At 37.7% G+C, this 19,506-nt stretch overlaps 1 protein-coding gene across 1 annotated transcript in view; it reads left to right on the forward strand.

The window, feature by feature from the left end:
- PIEZO2 (piezo type mechanosensitive ion channel component 2) overlaps positions 1 to 19,506 on the forward strand; it is a 321,451-nt gene that overhangs the window by 42,867 nt on the left and 259,078 nt on the right. The window contains exon 2 of the mRNA XM_075494355.1: positions 16,526 to 16,621. Within this exon, the coding sequence (XP_075350470.1) occupies positions 16,526 to 16,621 (96 nt within the window). The remainder of the gene's footprint in view (positions 1 to 16,525; positions 16,622 to 19,506) is intronic.

A 19,506-nucleotide genomic window follows, 5' to 3' on the forward strand; every position in this document is an offset into this window, starting at 1 on the left:
AAGGCTGCTAATGAATGCATTTGGAGGCAGGTGAGGAGCGTTAACTCAGTCATCTTGGAGCATGGAAATGCTGTTGTCCTCCTGCACTGGGGCTGCATCCCTGGACTGCTGCTTGTCACTTTACCACCTCCGATATCTCAAAAGGCATGGTTGTATTTGGCACATGTGCATCTTTTCCTGAAAGGTGTTCAGATGCTGCGGTGCTCGGCACAGTATAAGAATGTAAATGTAGTGAGAACTAGTGACTCACTCCATGATGTTTTCAAGTAGAAAATGATGCAAATAATAAGGGAGAAAAAATTGGAAAAATGGTGCAAATATGACTAGGAGATTCCCTGTTGCTTTGTGTGATTCAAAAAATGATTGATTTTGGAGTAAACTCTTGCTCGTATGTACCTCTGCCACCACTTTGGAAGAGAGGCAAGAATATCTTTTTGTGGAGAGCTTGTGCTCTTGGAACTGCAGGTTTAGGTTTAGGAACTTGGGGTCATTTTGCTACAGGGCTCTGTAAATGTGGTAAAGTAAAGTAATTTTCTGTAGTTTGGTTTCTTATTTGTATAAACCAGGTAAGGATATTCCCCTTTTTCCTGCTCTAAATAGTCTTGTCTAGTGAAGTTGTTTGCTCTTTGATGTGCTTGAGTACCACAACAAGGTAATAATCTTGGTTGGAATTTTTTTACTGGAAAGCTTTCCATGTACTTTTTCTGTTCGATGGGCTTTTGGAAAGATAATTGTGCATGTGTCTGGTTGATAATTATAATGAAATCCTTTTCTTTAGAATACTTCAGAGAAGTGTTGGGATTGTCCACATTTTACCCTCTCCTTTTTCATCTTTAAAGTTCCTCCTTCTGAGAAGTCTGTGTGAAGGAAGCAACAAATTAAAAGACAGATATGAAACTAAATGTAAAATGTCTTTTTGATTTTACTATGAGTAGAGTTGACATTGGTGCTTTTCCTGAAAACCTAAAAGTTATGTTACATTCCCAATGAATTTACAACTCATGTGCCTCTGGAAGTTTCCCTCCTCTCCACCTTCTCAGCAGTGATGTGCCATGATGTGCTCGTGATGGTGACGAGACAAGGTGCCTTTTAAAAGCTGCGAATAGTTTATTTCTACATTTTAAGTACATAGTTGCACTGTTTTCTGCAGTAGGGAGTTTCTCATGTATTTGGTTGCCCCTTCTCCCCCCTTTCCGCAGGGTGCTCCCTGCTTCGGTCGTGCCAGCGCTGAGCACCACAAGCAGCTATGCTGGCACGGCTGCGGCGATGGCTCTGGAGTCACAGGGGACACTTGGCAAAAGAATTCCTTAAGCTTTGCTGCCAAGGGAAACACATGGCCCTAAACACGAGGGCATAGGCTAGCCTGCTCCATTGCTTTGTTTGTGCATCGAGTATTTTGCCTTCAGAAAACATGTTTCCATGCCAGCAGAACCATCTTAGCTGTTAAATAATCTTGTGGTAGCTGCCGAAGAGGAGAAATACTGGTTCCAGGAGCCCCATGTACCGTGCTACTAGGGATTTGCTCCGTGTGGAGGCAGCAGTGTCTGGGAGCTGCCGCCTTCGCAGACAGCTCTTGGCTGGGGTGCAGCAAAGGGCTGTTTTAATGGCTGGTAAAGTTCAGCAGGCCCCAAGGTGGGGTGATGACTCCACAGTGGTCAAGTCCAAGTGGGGTAAAAATTTGTCTTGTGCCATTGATGGCGAAGCATACTAGTGTAGCTGGGGGCTGGGTGTTCATCCTTCACCCTTCGATTGTATGACATCAAGATAGTGGATGTCATCACAGCTGCTCTGCTTCTCCTCTTTGATTCAAGTTGGAGACTAAATGGAAATTTAAGCATTTTCCAGTGAACTGTGGCTAGGCACTGTACTGTCCTAATAGACCCTCAGTCACAGATAAACTGGATTGTAAGGGGAAGAAGTCTTTGAGACTGGATACCAAACTTGGCATCACACTCAGTTAACAGCAGACAGATTTTATGTCCTTTACTGACTTGGTGTCTTCTGGTATGTTGTCAGTCTCTCCCCTTTTTCTAATCTTGGACGGTTCCTCTACTTGCATTATCCCTGAAATTCACTTTGAGAGTGTTTGTCAGTATCTAGTCATTTGGGTTTTTCAGAGCATTGGGAAGATGTGTTTTCTCAGGTATGTAAGATACTAATTTCATTTCAGCTTAACTGCTGAAGTGAAAATATCCTCACACCTCCTTGTCTTCCAGCGCGAAACAAGACTTTTTTCCTGACATGATAGATAACATATAGACAGTATGGAAATGGATGCATGTGCATCTAACATACTACAGAATATTTTCCCATTTTGTACAGGTATAAAAATACAAGCTGAAAATGGGTGAGCAAGTTTTCTGGGTGGGTTTTAGCAGTCATCTTAAAATCCTTACCTTAGAGTATTTATTGGGGAATGAAGTCAGATGGGATTTTCCTAGAACTGCTCCAAAATTGGAATCCTGAGCATCTTCTGAATTGGTAGAACTCTGGGGGTGGTGATGGCATACTCCATTATTTATAGAAGCGTGATATTTTTACGAGTAGATTATGATGCCCTAAACAAAGGATAAATGCTTGTAGTCATGCTGACAATCTCATGCTGGTTATGAGATTGTCACTAGCTCTACCTTTCTTTAATGTATGTAGTAGCAGGGTCCTAACTCATTTTATGCTAGCAGCTGATGTGATGGTGACTTATGTGAATTTTGCTGCTGGTATGCTTTTATTCTCATCAAAGAGCTAGGAAGGCAGTTGTGCCTTTTTTTTTTCCTTTTTTTAAATGGGTGTATTTTCTTGTAGCTACAATGAAATAACTTGGAAGTTTTAAATTCAAAGGAATTTAGTTCTCAAAATTGTTTAGTGGCAAAACCCAAGAAAATTATGTGGGAACACTGAATATTCAAAATTAGCTATAATGCCCCTTTGAAATGCTTTATAAGTGGATAGTTAATTGCGGTAAGGGGGAATCTCATATGAATGGGTAAAGCAGGAATAAGTTCCACAGCTGCAGCTTCCACACCATAAATATTTCAGACATTATTTTCCTTTTTTCAAACTGAAAAATAGTTTCCATTTTTTCTTGGTTTAAAAAACCCCAGCAACTAATTTATTTCAATGAATCCTTTTAATAATTATTATTGCTACTACTTACTGGAAGAACCTTTTCTTGCCTCTGTGGTAAATAATCTTTCCTCTTTTGACCCAATAACACATTAGTAGAACAACAAGCTCATAAGTGGCTGCTGTTTTTCTTTCTGCAGCTTCATCTTCCCACTTCCATCACTTAATGCAATGTGGTAAAGCACGAAGTTAGTTATTTTTAATGACTGGTCGTTTTACATTGATCTAGCTGTTAATGAAGGGAATCCTCTGTGTTCAAACACAACCCAACATTTTACTTATTCTGGCACATTTCTTTTTTGGAGCTACAAACTTCATCCAAGACTAATTCTGGTCAGTTTACTCATAAAGACCACTTTGAAATCCATGGTTTATGTTCTCAACTGATATAAATTTTGTCAGTTTACTGACAAAAGTACTTTCTTGACCAGATAAAAATTTATACTAATGGAAATGCTCATAAATAAAGTTATAAGGATTATGTTAAGTCTTTACTACTGTTATCTTCACTGTATATAGAACCCTTATCAGTTAGGGATCATTGGCTTCCCTGAAGACATTGCGAAGAAAAACTTTTTTTTTTTCACTTGAAAGACAGCTTGGTGTTTGTATCTTTCTTAAATTTTCAGGATATGTTTAAATGAAATTTAATGTGCCCTTCACTTAGTTTTAATCCTCCAGGATGTATACTTTGGCTCTTTCTCAAGAAGCGGATCTTCTGACATTCTCAGTGGACTCATTTCTGCAAATTTGAGATCTTGCCTAATTAAAGTGATGCTGGGTTTTTTGGTTTGTTTGCTTTTTGGTTTTGTTTTGTTTTGTTTTGTTTTTTTTTGTTTTTTTTTTTTTTTGAAGTGAGAAAAGTACACTATTGCGTTTTGAAAATGAAGATTCACGTTGGGATCCTGACTTTACGTGCACTGGTCTTCATGTGTTTAGAACGTACCTAATGATGAAGACGCTTTATTATCTCTTTGTTCCCCTGCAACAAACAATCCTTTACTTTGTGATTGGCTGCGTTGAGAGCACTAGAAGTTATGTGATGGTGAACCCAGAACCCTAATTTCCTTGGTGGGATGTGACTGCTTTAGTTTTTATGCTGATGGGATACTGCATATCATTGGGTATCTTCAGGACAGTGGCTTGACTCCAAAGAAATGCGTAGTCAGACTTTATATTGAGCCTAGATATAAACAGATTAGAATTACTAACTGCGTGGGAAGTTTTCTTCAAGTTAAACTTCTTCTTAACTTCCCACATTCAAATATTCTTGGACAAGGACACAATGGTTTGTTATATAAACATGAAAGATTTATTAAATCATTTCGAATTTTCAGTCTTGCTCTTAAAAATTGGCTGGGAGCTTATCAAAGGTCTGGGGGAATTTCTGCAAATCCTATTCCAGGGGAAGAAGACATTGCTACAGATGCCATGTAATAGAAAATTGATGTGTGGAAGAAGGCCTCCCACAAGTACCAGAGATTTGGCAACCTGAACTGAGTACCATAGATTGCAACACTTTGGGGACAGAGAAAGTGTCTTGAATGATGTGCATAGAAACAGATGCAGCGTTAACATACGTACCTTCTTTCTGGGGAATGTTTATACTCAGAATAAATGCACAATGAAGATGTTGTTTTTGCTTTTCTTAAATGACTATATGCACTCTATCTTTCTGTTTGAACACTGTACCAGGCCACGGTCCTGTTTCAATGGTAGGACTTCTGATGATAGATGTTTTTCACTCAATGCTAGGTAGGCATTGCATTTGAAACCCATAGTAAAATGCATCTGTCAAAGAAGGACTCTGTCTTGCAGAGACTGCGGTCATGTCCGTGTGAAATTTCATTGAGAATCAGATGGGTTTAAGTACTACTTCTCCAGAATAATCAATCTTACTGATCAAACCAGATTTGCTGTTATAAAGTCTCCCAACATCTCCCTGGGTTCTGCAATTCTTTGTGTTCTCCAGGATCCTTTCCTGGTTCCTAGTTATAAGAAATAGTTTGCAAGGCAATTCATGGCATTCCTGAGTAGATTCCTATAGTAGATCGAAACTTAACTTCTTCACGATAAGAGAAAATTACTTAGCATATTTTTAAGGAGAGAAAGAAGTACACAGTTCATCTTCAAACAAAAAGTGATTTATTATTTTGTACAAGAAACATCAGTTTGTAATAGTGACACTGCAAGAATGAGGGACTTGCATCTGCTTTACGCAATTGACAGATATCCTGGAGATAACTATTTTTAAAATTCTGTTTCCTTTGGTAAACACTGCGGCTTTGTAGCACTGTCTGAAATGCTCCTTCATCACCCAGATTTATAGCTTGCAGTTGCAACCCTCTGAGCCCTTTTTTCAATGATGGACTAAGAAAGGAAGTTTATCTATCCTTTCCTCTACTGGAATAAATAACGGCAGAGTTTTAAACACTGCATTCGTATTTGTAACTTCACTAATGATGCTCATATTTCTTAGTGTTAACACCTCTCTGATGTTTTGTCATGTTTATACTCCTCGGAGGTGTTTGTCTGGGTTAGTTTTTTTGCTGCGTCCTTCATCTGACTCAGGGTTTTTTAGGACTGGTGTCAGTGTAAGCAACAGCTGGCAAAAAAAAGGACTTGGTTCTTTCTGCATCTTATGTCAATTGATTTATGGTAATTTATGTGTTTTAAAAGACGACGAGTGTGGATGGCTCTGAGGGATTGGTAACACATGCCAAAATTTTCACTTTTAATTGCTGGAAGAATTTGGCCGAGTAGCTGTTCCTGGTGTCTGATAGCTTCTTAGCGGCTGTAAATGAAGGTCTTGGTCCCTTTCTGCTTGTGGAGATTTCTGTCAGAGAAGCGTCTCCACATCTGTCCCTGGCTGATGTTGTGTTTAGCAGTAGCATTGTGTGACGTTTGGTTGTCATCTGTGTTCTGCGTTTGCTGTTATTTTTAGTTTGAGTCTTGACAGGGTTATGCAACTGTAACAGCACAACCGGACTGCTCTCTCCGGATGTCCGGGGGGCAAGGAACACGCTTTTCTCATCCCATGAAAATGAATGAGGATTTCTTTAGCTCCCACTTACTTTCCTAGAGAGAAGATGGGAAGCTTTGAGACAGAAGATAAGCTTGTGATTTTTGACGTTATAAAAGGCAGTGGATAAAATGCCTGAGCTGTTTCTGGAGCAGGGATGAGAACGCGGACAGTCTCCCTTCCACAAGCAGCTGACATGGCGGAGGAATACGACGATGTCTTCTTCCTCTTCCCAGGCCAATGAACGAATATATGTGTAGTGCAAAGTGCTGTGACTTCAGTGAAATGAGCTCAGGAGGTTGATTGCTCCCTATTTTGGTGGCTGGCATGCTGTCCTGGTCGTAAAGCCGGAGGACAACACAGATCCCAGATTTGCCATCTATTTTTGTTGTGTAAAAAAAGGGAGACTCATTGCAAACTGCATTGGGGGGGGGGGCAGAGGTTAGGACCATTGTTTTCTGAGTGGAGCTTACTTTGGCATGTGTTAATGATATGAGGTGGATGAGGAAAAGGAAAGTGTGTCCCTGCAATGAATTTTAATCACTGTGAGAGAAGAGACTGGAACTGAAAGGTATATATGTAAAGAAGCATCAAAACATCATAAATCAAATCCCCCAACCAAAAAACCCTCAACCTTGTCTCAAATTGATTAGTTGAGTAAGGGATTACCAACACAATGTAGAAATGTCAAAACCCTAAGGCAATGTAAGAGAGAGTAGAAAGCCTTACTTTAGTTTCAATCTGCCACTGAGCTTGAAATAAGTTAAAATGTGAAATAGATCTTTCTAACGGGAAAACTTACTGATGATGGTGTCCATCATGTTTTTTACTTTGGAAATGCTTTTATACTTAGTCATGTCAATAAAGCATATTGACATTGGATTTGCTTGTGAGAGCAGAGGCTCCTTTCAAATACATTATTCTGAGTAAGGTGATGATTGTGGTATGCTCACACCTGAGGTCTTTTGTTCATTTTCCTCATTTCAAAGACATGGGGACATAGCTCCTGTACCTAAGAGCTGAAAGAAAGAGGCGAAGAAGGTGTTTTGTCTTCTCCTCTCTCTGCACTCAATTCCCAGACAGTATTTGCCACAAAGTTAAAATCAGTTCCAGATAGTTTCTAGTGGAGAGAAAGCTTACTGATTCTGCTGTTCTGAGAAAGAGAGGAAAGAGGGAAAAACTCAAAGCAGAAAAAAACCCCAAAACCCTTTGGAAAGTGTTCACTGTCCAGCAATCATCTCTCCTGATGAGCGTTGACCGGTGAAAAAATGTCATTGTAGAAGTGCTAACATGAACCAAATGCATAGTATTTATCTGTTTATCAACGCATTCATGTTTTTTTCCAAAAGAAAAAAGTTTTCTGTCTGGGCGTAGCACAAACTAGATATGTGATGCTACACAAAGCAGCATGATGTTGAAATGTTGGCTCAGAGGTGGAGGGGGGAGCGGTGTACATTAGCACAGCATTATCAGCAGAGCTGTTTAATGTGGAAGGAAGGAGTGTTGGTTGATATAGGAGGTAACTTGTCCTGAGCTAACACAGTTCTGTGCGGTTCTGCACTGCACACTGTAGGCTATAACCATTAATTTGCTCTAAAAGGATGATAAGATTACATGCATTTCACTTAACTGTCTTGCACAGCAATGTATCATTCCAATCTCATCCGTCATGAGCATTATTTTAAGTGGAATTAGTCAGGATTGAGTGAGAGCAAAACTGTGCCAGGAGTTAACCCCTTCTTCTGAATTTCAGTAAGAAGAAATAAAGTTCACAGATAGGCATACTGCCCAGCGAACTTCAGCTATCAGATACTTGTCATTATTAGAAAGTATAGGTCTTGAAGAGGGAGGGGTTTGGTCACTTTTAGAGTTTTATTCATAAAAATAGGTTGTTTACAGCATTTCTAATTTTGCAATGAGTGGCAATTGTTTCCTTGTTATTGTGAAGAATCTTGGAGGAAAAATTTCTGAAACAAATTTTGTGTTTCTGAAACAGAAATTTGAAATGTGAAGAAGTGTTAGAAGATACAAAAATTAGCAATTTATAGAAGTAATATAACTTTCCTTTCTTCTTCAGAAACTGGTAACACACATTCCTTATCACAACAAACTTAATTTTTAATCTACTTGTTTTATTATTTTTACTGCATTTGGTGAGTCATGGCCATGTCAGGTAAAAGTGGGAAATCCACAGAGACTTAGTAAGATTTGCACTTGTGTCTCTAAGCTGAAAAGGAGATGTGAGATTTGCTCCCCCTTGTACCTGAACGGTTGTTGGCTCATAACGTTGTAGAGGAGACGAGAGTAACTGCTCCATCATCTTTCGGAGAGATTCTGTTCTTTGACTATTTAATACTGGATCGTTTTATCTAGCCAACAGTGAATGAGCTTAAATTTTTACTATGTTAGTTTGTAAATAATGCTCATCAGCCAACAGAGCAAGCAGTGCACAGCCTTTTGGGTTTTCCAGTTTCAATGTGAGGTGAGGTGGGCTTCCTCCTCAAGCACACCCCTGCCCCCAGGGCCAAAGCCACCAGGAACTGTAAGGAAATACGGGAGGGCATTTTGCTGATATTTTGCGTGAACACATGTCTGTGTGTTTTGGTTAAAGAATGCTGCATACATGAACCCTTAGAAAAAGGAGGAAAATTCTGTTTTCATTTCTTCTTATATTTGCTGGTTGATATTAAGAGAGCGTATAAGTAGAAATTAAAAAGCTTTGAACTTAAAACTTTTATGCAGATACAAATAGCACTAAATTGGACTTTTCTCAGCAGCGTTGATCTCTACTCTCCGTATCACATTGTTGGAAATACTTGTCTGCCTAATGGGAGGTGGGGTTTTTTGTTTTGATTTTTTTTAACTCTTCTTCCTTAAAATCCTTTATTCACAGTAGTTCTTATTCTGTAAATTTTAAATCGCCTTACCTCTTTTAACATTTACATTTATTCCTTACTGAGCTCTTAGTACTAAGTCCGTATAGTCCACTTTACCACGGTTTAAAATGTTGTTCAAGACTTCTGAATTGTCATTGCTTTGTCACCAAGGAAAGCTGTGTTTATATTTGTAACTGTGAAGTGGATTGCCTTGGCATATAGGAATGTATATACATAAGGAGAAACTGTAGTGGCTTATGTTTTTGCATCTCTTAAGCTGGTTGCACTGGACAATGAAAAGAAAGGTCTTCCGGAGTTTTTGTGTGGTGGAGTTCCACTACAAGGCAATATTTTAAAGTTAGAGGTGAAGTGTATTTTTTGGGGAGGACATTCCCTTTATTGCTGTGGGTGGGTTACCTCCTGCTCTGTCACTGATTCTGTAGTGCCTTTGCCTGTATGGGAGGGTAACTGAATTTAGTACTAATGCTTTTAGAAACACCACTGATACTTTCTCACGTACTTCTGTTCTTATTGGCTGACTTTCTAGCGCAAATCTGGTCTCCTGAAGGGTGAGTCCATATGGTCTAATGCAGGACTTATACTTGCCTTGGTTGGGCAGTGTTTGGTGTCCGGTAAGATGACTTGGGGTAAAAAAAAAAAAGAATAAAAAAAAAATCCCCCAATGTTGAATATTCTAAAGAATGTGGGAACTGGTTGATAAATGTCTTACTGGAGGGCAGCACAAGTGGAAAGGCCTAATATCATGTCATTAGGACAGTGCCTTACTGATAAGAGGAATCTTAACTGTATATCCTCCTGGAAGAGTTGGCCATTCATGGCACACATTCATGGATGGTCTTGGAGGAAGAGATGTATTTGCTTTAGCAGTTGTTTAACTTCTTAGACTGGTCTTTTGTACCAGAGGCTTTTCATCTTGGGTGTATACCAGTGTCTTGTTCACATGTTATACCTAGTAGCAAAGGCTGGCTTCTGTAGCCTGTTTTAGTCATCTGAATTAGGTGTTAATTGAGTGTTTTCAGAATTCTGAGGATGGAACTGGTAGAAAATTTGATAGTAACCATGGGATAACCATGAAAAATTACAGCATTAGAGACAGGAATCTGGTGCTGAGTTCTCTTAGCTTTAAGATCTGGACACTTGGCCTCCTGGAGACCAAGCAGTTTCACAGATCAATCGGGTACTGATTCCCTTTCCCTTTCATTTTTTGGTCCCTAGCTTTCAGAGATTTATTTCAGATCAGCTGGGTATAAGAATGTGTGAACAGCATCAGCTCTTTCAGCCAACAACCTTTGCCTGCTCAGGGTTAGACATTTTTTCAGCAGCACTTTTCCAGTGAATATTGTCACTGGATGGTTTTTTTTGTCACTGGAAAAATAAGCATGAATGTTAAACCAAATTTTAGTCTAAAGGTAGCAATCTTGAAGAATATCCTTGCATAGCTTTCTTAATAATCTTGCAGCTGTAAAGTTGTTAAAACAGGATGCAAACACTATGCAATATCCTGCTGAAGGTAGGAGACACATGACTTCATTGTAGTTGGCTGAATCAATTTCTTCTCATGTTAATGCACACATATTAGTCTGGAGAGGATAACACTAAGAACAATGTATAATATTCTCAAACCTACAGTAGAAATATGCGGAAAAAACTGTTTTTACGTAGTTCTTGAACAGAAAAGGGTATAGCAAGCAATACATTATTCTGTTAACATTAATGACAGTGCCTTTTTAGTAAAATGAATTCAGAAATAGTGAGTGGACGGCTAATTCTGTCTTCACCTGTCCTTTGTATTTTCTGTTGTTGTGGCTTTTGACACAACTCTAGCTTACAAATGAGAAGTCAGTAGCCCTGTGGTACTATGCCTGCACTCTTAAAGGCTGATTTTTTTGAACAGGTAGTTTCCACTTCTGAATTAAATACCTTTTCAAATTTTTATAGAATAAAACTAAACACATCTTTTATGAGGCTATTTTTTTCCTCTCCTTTCCAAGGTCAAGCTCAGTGCAAATTCTTCTGTTGCCACCCACTTTGCCCTCCAATATTTCTTATTTAACAGGTAAAATACAAATTCTATACAAATTGTCCTCTTCAAGTAGAAAAAAGGAAAAAACTGTTGGTAGAAATGTGAAATAATAACATGTAGCAGCTGTTAGAATTCTAATGTTGGAAAAACCCACTATCTGCATGTAGAAACTCAGTGGTGAGTCTAAGATGCAGTAGTAGATTTCTTCAAGTTCAAAAGTATTCTTCTTTGGCTATCATATAATAATGAAAAATAAAATCTAGAAGGACAAGGTTACATGATGTCATGTGATTTATGATTTTCTGTTTTTTTTAGGATTCCTTTTTAATTTTATATGGTGCATACTGTACATATCTTAGTAAAGTTGAAAAATTTAATTCTTTCTTGTAATAAAAACTTGAAAAATTATTTTTTAAAAATTCTGCATTAAAGATATGGTTCAAACTAAAATAGTTTGAGCAAACATCATCTGTGTTTCCTTAACAAGCCATAAATTGTGGGCTGTTTGGGAGTCCCTTTTTATTTTAATGCATATCTACAGACCAGGTATATACAGCAGTCTGGGGCATTTAGAAGTGTATTGTCTAATAAAGGAAAAGGAAACACAGTTTTGAAAGGTATCTCACTTAAGAGTATGTCCTTTTCACAGAATTTTAGACAATGACTTTGTGAAATCTCAGTGAAATGCATGTTTCAATTTTTTTTTAATTTAGAAAAAAGCAACATACAATAATGAATGTCCTCTTTTAGTGCTGAAATATTGACTGTTTTTATTGACTATGCCAAGAAATATACAAACAGTCCTTAAAATATTAGCAATCTATAAGTTCCCAGGTGTAATGTCAATTCTTAATGTCAAGAAGAGAAGAGAAGAACTCAGTTCTTGTGTAAGGCTGTCTAAGGAGTTGTTCTTAAACCCAACATATTCTGATACTTTTATCTAATAGAAATTATGGATCATTGTGTTAATAACACTACTCAGCTTTGGGTACTTTTTTTAAGACTTTGTACACAACTATTTGCTCTAGTGATTGTAGCATAATGGGAAAGATTTTCTATTATAATAAAATTAATCCTCTTACCTCATTAATCCTCAGTAGTCTTACCTGTATGAGGTAATCATTACACTCACTTCCTAACAAATTTTGTAAAAATATTTTAAAATGTGTTCTTCATTGCAAGATTTAAGTGTTCAGAGCTGATTTCTGTTCTGTATTAGTCCCAGAATATGTCAGCAGAGCAGGCTAAGGATATTTTTTTTCTTTGTGCATATTTTTTTTTTTAAGATATGTATTACATGCAGCAGGATTAGTGAATTATGAGTACATTTACAGACATGGTGAAAGAGAAGAACGTCAGTTATCTGGGACTGTAATTTTTCATTTGTTTGAACAAATGACTGGATGCCAGGAAGATGAAATATTCTACAGCTATCATTTTTTGCTACAAATAGCTTGCATGTCAGTCTTTTGTGAAAATTTTATACCTCTGCATGTTACTTTTTTCACTATATATTTCTTTCTGACTGCTATGTCATAAATATCTGTGAAATTATCATAACTTTGTCTTAGGTGGCATTCTGATCCTGTCTTTAAAGGTAGTATTTTTTTAGCACGCTATGCATTAAAACAGAAATATTTCAAATAATCACTTATGAATGGAGAAGTCAGTCTTATATGTTATAAAGTGCTCTTTTGTTGCCACCCAAGGGAAGGTGCCCTAAAGTACTTCAGCTGATTATAAAAAAGCTAAGTTTGCTTCTAATATACTAATGTGCTGTATATCAATAGCTCTGGTTTTTATGTCTTTTCACAATTGTGTATTACTGCTATAATTGGACTCTGAACAGTAGCAGAACTTCAGAGATGAAAATCACATTTCTGGAGTTTTGTTACTAGAGGCTGTTAGAAAACATGGTGAGAAATGTGGTTTAAAAAAACACTGAAGAGAAGAAAGTGTATATGGACTTTGCATGTATGGTATACTTACCTATTTAAGCTTTTTGTTCAGTGTTCTTTTTAGGCAAATGCATATTTCTGAAACTAAGAAACTGAAGGGTTTCCTGGATACTAATAAAATTAACACTTTCAGCTTAGGAAATATTTTTTTGCCAAATGTCTTCAAAATATATTTATATTTCTGCAGGACACTTTATATGAAAAAAATATATAAGGGAAGGTTTGTATGGAGAATTAATCTCTGTTAATAGTCCAGTTTATGTAGTTGCAGAAAAAAAAGCTTTTGAGAACACAGTCTCCTCAGGTCTAGAAATAGAAAGCAGTAAATTTTGTGGTAAATATAGTTCAAGAATAATTCCTCTGAAATTAATTTTGCTAATCGATTAGACAATTTCGAGAAGAGGTAACAAGCCTAAAATGCTAAAATTACATTAATTTTGATACAGAACCGATAGTGCAAATTGACCAATGCAACCCAGATATCCAGAAATTTCTATATGACCTGGTTTGCCAAGAAATTCTTTGTGTAGGTGCTTTTTCTGTTGATGGAATTCCATTGACCTCAAATGGGATTTTCCACTGTGATGGACATCTGCGTACAGCTCCCTTTGCAAAAGGAGACCTTTGTGAATGCCAGAGGGAGTGCAGAGGATGGGTTCGTTTGCTTTTTTGGATCATCCTTTGTTGTATTAGTGACAAACTGAAGCTGATTTTATGCCCAGCAACTTGTTCTAGATAGTTTTGAGTATCTGAACTTAGGAATACATGTATTTGACAAATAATGTTGCATTGCAGTGTAAATATGTAAATACAGTGCAGCTGCTGTTTTCTAATCTTTTATCTTGCTAAAAAGATAAAAGCTCATGGCTTTTTGCTCTGGCACATTAGCTTGGTAAGGCACTAATCTCTTCAGCAAAATGTGCTAGACTAATGGAGATAAAGAAACACGATATGGAAATAGTGAATGGACTGAACTTAAAAATGTTGCAGCTAGGTTTTGGGGTTTTTAATTTATTAATTCTGAGAAATGTATTGCTGGTGCTCTTGCAACTGCTTAAATAAATGTCAGTTTTCCAGGCAATGTCTAGCCAAGGTTACTAGTTTGCTGGAGGATGCTTTGATGTAAATAGAGGTTCTAAATATTTGACGTGGACTTAGCAAGGACGTTAGCAAGGCATTCGTCGACATACGGCTAATAAAGGAGGGTATCTAAAGTACACAGTTGCTGTTTTCTATCTTTGTACTGAGCAAACTGAGTGCTAGGTGCTCTACAAGAAGTGTAGCAAGCTCAATTCTGAAGAAAGAAGAAAATGTGTATAATATTGCACTGAAATCAAGTAAGCTGTTTAACATGATTAAAAGCTGATTGACACAATCCCTGTAGTAACTGGGTGGTAGTATTATCCGCTAATACTATTATTCTGCTATCAGAATGACTGAGAACATTGATCCTTGCCCTTGAATACTGGTGGAAAAGCCTTCAGGCTTTACATCAGCCTTGAACCACTATCATACCTTTTTCTAAGAATGCCAAAGAACTTTTTTCCACCCCAAATTAAACTTGCAAAAAGGTTGACTTATGGATTTGTCCTGATCTCAGGAGTGTCCTCTTTGCCATTCATTCCAAGAAGGCCACTAATGGCCATAGCACATCCTGCGGTCCTCTGCAGAGCACCCTGAGAGTAGGCGCATAGTAGCAGGGCTGACTCCCTCTTCTCAAGTACATTCACTTTAAAGCTCTGAAAATTGCTTACAGAATTACCAGTGGGATAGGTCCTATTTACTTTATCTTGCAGTTTTTCTTAGTTACAAGTGTAGCTGTAAGTCTTTGGGTGGCCTTTAAAGGCTGTGGCTATAAAGGGAGCTGAAGAAGTAAGTGACAGGAGCAAGTTTAAATTCTTACAGGCGAATGAGAAGCTGCTCTTAAGCTTTCTGGATTTCACTCTGAAAAACCCTCTATCAAGCTTCGATGGATTTCATAGTCCTTGACAGATTTTTTTTTTTTTTTTTGAAGGCTGGTGGCAGAATCGTGTCAGTTTAGAAGTAGAGTGTAGATGCTTCTTGTCCTTCCTTCTTGCCAGACTTACCCATAAAGTTCGCACATTTCTTGGCTAAGCTGCAGACGTGGAGCATAAATCCAGAGTCTATCAGGGCTACTAAGGAAATCAAGTTGGTTGTTCAAAACATTGGTTAGTTTGGAAAACAAAAACTGTAGCTGTTGTATGGATTTGTTTGTTATTAGGAAGACTTCTCAGTTTTGTATTTATAACTAAAATGGACAGATGTGATGAGGATGAGGACCAATTAATGCTTAAGTTGTTAACTCATTTCTAGTATAGTCTCCATGAAATTTCATGAAGTGGTGACTTGAGAAACTTGTTTTCTTTTGGAATACATGTTTCTGGCAGGACTAAAGCTGTATCTGTCCTCCAAAACCAAGTCGTTCTGTATATAGTTGAGAAGACATAATTGATACTAGTTATGTTCCGTGAGTAAATAAATGTAGAGGTTAATTCATCTCCTGACTCCTCTGCAGTTGGCTTATCTCATGGGAACTCTTCAGTGTGGTAGGTCTCATAATATTTCAACATCTGCTGCACAGTGGAATTACAGATTACTTTGTCATTTTTTGTTGTTTTTATCCTTTCTGTATGGAAGTCCATATACTCCTCTTTCAGCACAGAATATGAATGACATTCTTTGAAAAGATGCGCCTTGGTTGTAGCAATATTGCTGCTTGCTGTAATGGCCTGCTGACTTGGATACTTTCAGGAAAATACATTTAAACTAGATTTTTAAAATAGAAAAGGAAATATTAGACAAAGTTAGCGGAGCAGTTCCATTCTTTGGAAAAACTTGTATAACAGCAGTTGCAAGTTGCTGTGAAGCCCTTTTTCATTTGTAGTTCACAACTTTTCGCTGGAAGAACTTTGTAAGAGCAAACAAATGGGTGATAGTAAAATTCAAAGACCCCTGTAATGATTTAAAGACACCGCTATTTTAAGGATAACTGGTGATTTTAGCCATGCTGTAATTTGGAATCTGAATATACTTCATCATTTTTCTTCATTATTTACTGATAATCCTTAACTGTAATGTAATGAACTTGTATGTAGCTTCTTAAAGAGAGCCCATAAATATTGATTTATGCATCCCTTTATATTTTTGTGGGGAATGGTTTAATGAGTTTATCTGTGAGGAAAGTAAAAAGTTTAGATAACAACTAACTTGGCCATCATTCTGGACAAAGTCTTTGTAGCTTGGATGCATCTTTTGTGCTAAACTTAAAATATATATTACTGTGAAAATACTTCAGAACTGTATTTAATTTTATTATTTATTTTAAGCATAAACTTGAATACTTGTGTAGAAATGGTTTAAATAAGTGGTGAAAAGTTGGTAAGGTAAATAGTAAACTCAAATGGGAAATGCTTTGTGCTATTGAATTTGATTATCCCAGGCTGATTAAACAATATGTTCTTTTTCTTTTCTCTCATCACAGCCTGTGCTTTCCGTTACAATGGGCTCTCCTTTGTCTACCTCATCTACCTCCTGCTCATTCCTCTGTTTTCAGAACCCACAAAAACAACGATGCAAGGTAAGATGTTCGTTGCTTCATTCTTCAGAATGAGTGGTGGACGCAGTATGTGCAAATCCTTTGTGTAGTAGAAGGTGAAGTCCTGAGCATTTTCCCCTCATTAAGTGAGCTAACTTGTAGTACATACTGTAAATTCCCTGATGCTATAATTTCACTATATGCTGGCTTTGCTGCTGAAGGACTTCCAACCATAATACCATTCTTGCCCCAAGGTGCAGCAGGGGTGTCTGATAGGGGTACTGCGAGATCCTTTTTTATGGCATTATTTCATCTGGAATACTGACATGGTCTGGGTGAAAAATGAGCTTTCAGAACCCACCCCCCCAAGCCATGCTATCATAGACTTGTGCCCCGGGTCTGGGGCACTACTGGATTTGTAGTTACTTTTGAGAACTAAATGTGGTCTCAGATTTTTTCATCCAACTGTATTTTAGGCACTTATTTAAACATCACTGTCATCATGACTTTATACAACTGCCTTAGTAAAAATAAATAAAAAGGCTTACTGGTAGAGATGACAAATAACTATCTACATCAGACATTCAAGCATTTATGTATCACATACCAATCGAACTTGTACAATTTAAAATATGAAAACAATTATGCAGACCTATAAAGACAGAAACCATTTCAGAAGTATTACATTCTTGCTGTATGTAAGAGGCCCCTTGTCTGTGTAAAGGAGTGGCTTCTTGGGAGTCAACAGCAATGGCTGTATAACAATATCAAAACTTAAGGGTTTGTGATCTGTTGGTGGAATTTGCAGTGAGGATGCAGTCACAGATTATTATCTACTGGTGTGCTTTGTCACCTACTAGCCTGTTGGATGAGAGTGCCGATGACTGCATTTAAAAGCACTAATGCTCCTTCAATCATTCTTGTTCCTGCTTACCTGATTCTCCTTCAGGCCAGTACAAAAAATAGTATCATGCAATGCTAAAGTCAAACGGACTCATCTCTCATCTTTTCTGATGGAAATAATGTGAAAAGTATCCTTTAGAAAGTAAGCTGGTTCCATGGCACCACTAACAAAAAGGAGGCATTTAGAGAGGTCCTGAAGTTATACTGCCTTATCTGATACTGACTTTGGCATAATTCTTCTACTCACAAATCCATTGTCGTGGCTGATGGAAATTCAAACCATTTTAATCAACATAGTTTCCTAAACAAAAGAATTGGTAAATCTAGACTCTGAGTACAGTGGCATCTGAGTTTACAAGGCCTCTAGGAAGTTCTTACCCAAAGATTTTGGCACTTTTTGTGGTTTCCTGGGCAACCTTCACCTTGACATTGTTCTGCCAGGGTAGTTTCTTAGCAGTTTGGATTTACCCCTTAATTCACATGTGTTTCCTGTTTCCTTAGAAGATCTTACAGATATTCCAGGTTCTTCTTCAATCCCATGTCTGTCTTCTAAACACTGGTCAACAGAAACTGATGCTCCTTCTTACTTGAAGAGCTCACTGTGATTTGACTGAGCAACAGGTTGACACCAAACATGTAGTTTTCAGTGTGTTAGCTGAAGAATGACATATTTTCAAATGGTTTGTAGACGGGTCCACTTCTAAACATCCATTTCTGTGTCCTGCCTATAGTTATGGCCATTGGTCCACTTCCCCTGAGAAAAGACATGTATGAAACTTTTCTTGAATTTTCTGAGAAGAGTTCTTGGAGAGTCTCACATTCTGGTTTAGAGTGACCCCCTCAAGCTATCATCCTTTTTTCTCTTTACTGAGAAGATGAAGAGAGGAAGCGGGAGTTTCAGAATTGTCTGATGAACTATTCATTACTGCATGGCATGTAGTGACAGTACCAATCAGTTTTTACAAGTGGAAGTACAACTTTTGCTGTACCAGATTTTACTAATGTTTTCCATTAACCATTAGTTTGAGGGGGGAAGGAGACAAAACTAAAGAAAACCCTCTGGTTTCATCTGCTCGTGCATATGGTTTCTGTTGATGCAGATTTTCACCCAGTCTGTGTATAGGGGAAGCTGTATAAGGAAGAGAACTTTCTCCTCCAGGTTCCAGCAGGGAGAAGCAAGGCAGAGTTACATTTGTGCTATGGAAAGCATATCCTGACCTATCCTAATTATGATGACTCCCTGTTTTGCTTTTATTTTAGCTAGGATAGATGCCGATCCTTTTTTAAAATCTTTGAAGGACTTACCAAAATTATATCCTGCCACAGTTCATTTCACAGGCTAGATTTAATTTAAAAGAGAATCTGCATTGAATTAATCCATTTTGCATCCTTTTTTGGTTTTACTTTATAATTATTTGGTGTGATTATAGTAGTATCAATTGACAGAGATACCCATGGTCCTACACAGTCTTGACACCTAAGCTAAAGGAAAAGAAGTGCAAAGGATTGCACAAGGGTAGTATTATTGCTAAATGTTATTCATAAATGGGATATGAGTTATAAATAGATCAAAGTCAGATTTCCAAAAATTGCTTAGAGTGGGATAGATTTGAATTATACCAAATTTGGAGTCTTTGTGAATTGCAATTGAAGTATCTTGACAGAGCTATGAAGCAAGGCAAGGACTCAGGTGAGTATTAGGATGCTTTTGAGATCTGGTCTGTTAGCAATAGAGTTCAAATCTCTCACCCCTTGGTGAAGAAGCCATCTTCAAGAAGTATTACTGTACCGAACTGGAAAACGTCTGATTGTCATTTGCATTTCATGCCTTAATTCCTACATTTATATCCTGTCTCTCCATGCTCTTTACTTCCCCACACCATTTTTCACCCAGTTTCTACCAGTCAATCTAAGAAACTAACACATTGTCTCTTGGCAGGGGCCCATACCAATTGGGTGGGCTTAGTTTATGTTGACTGTGTAAGTATCCAGTGGAGCCAGCTGAAAAATAAATAAAGTAAGCA

Source organism: Mycteria americana, chromosome 2, assembly GCF_035582795.1.
Source record: "Mycteria americana isolate JAX WOST 10 ecotype Jacksonville Zoo and Gardens chromosome 2, USCA_MyAme_1.0, whole genome shotgun sequence".
Taxonomy (NCBI): domain Eukaryota; kingdom Metazoa; phylum Chordata; class Aves; order Ciconiiformes; family Ciconiidae; genus Mycteria; species Mycteria americana.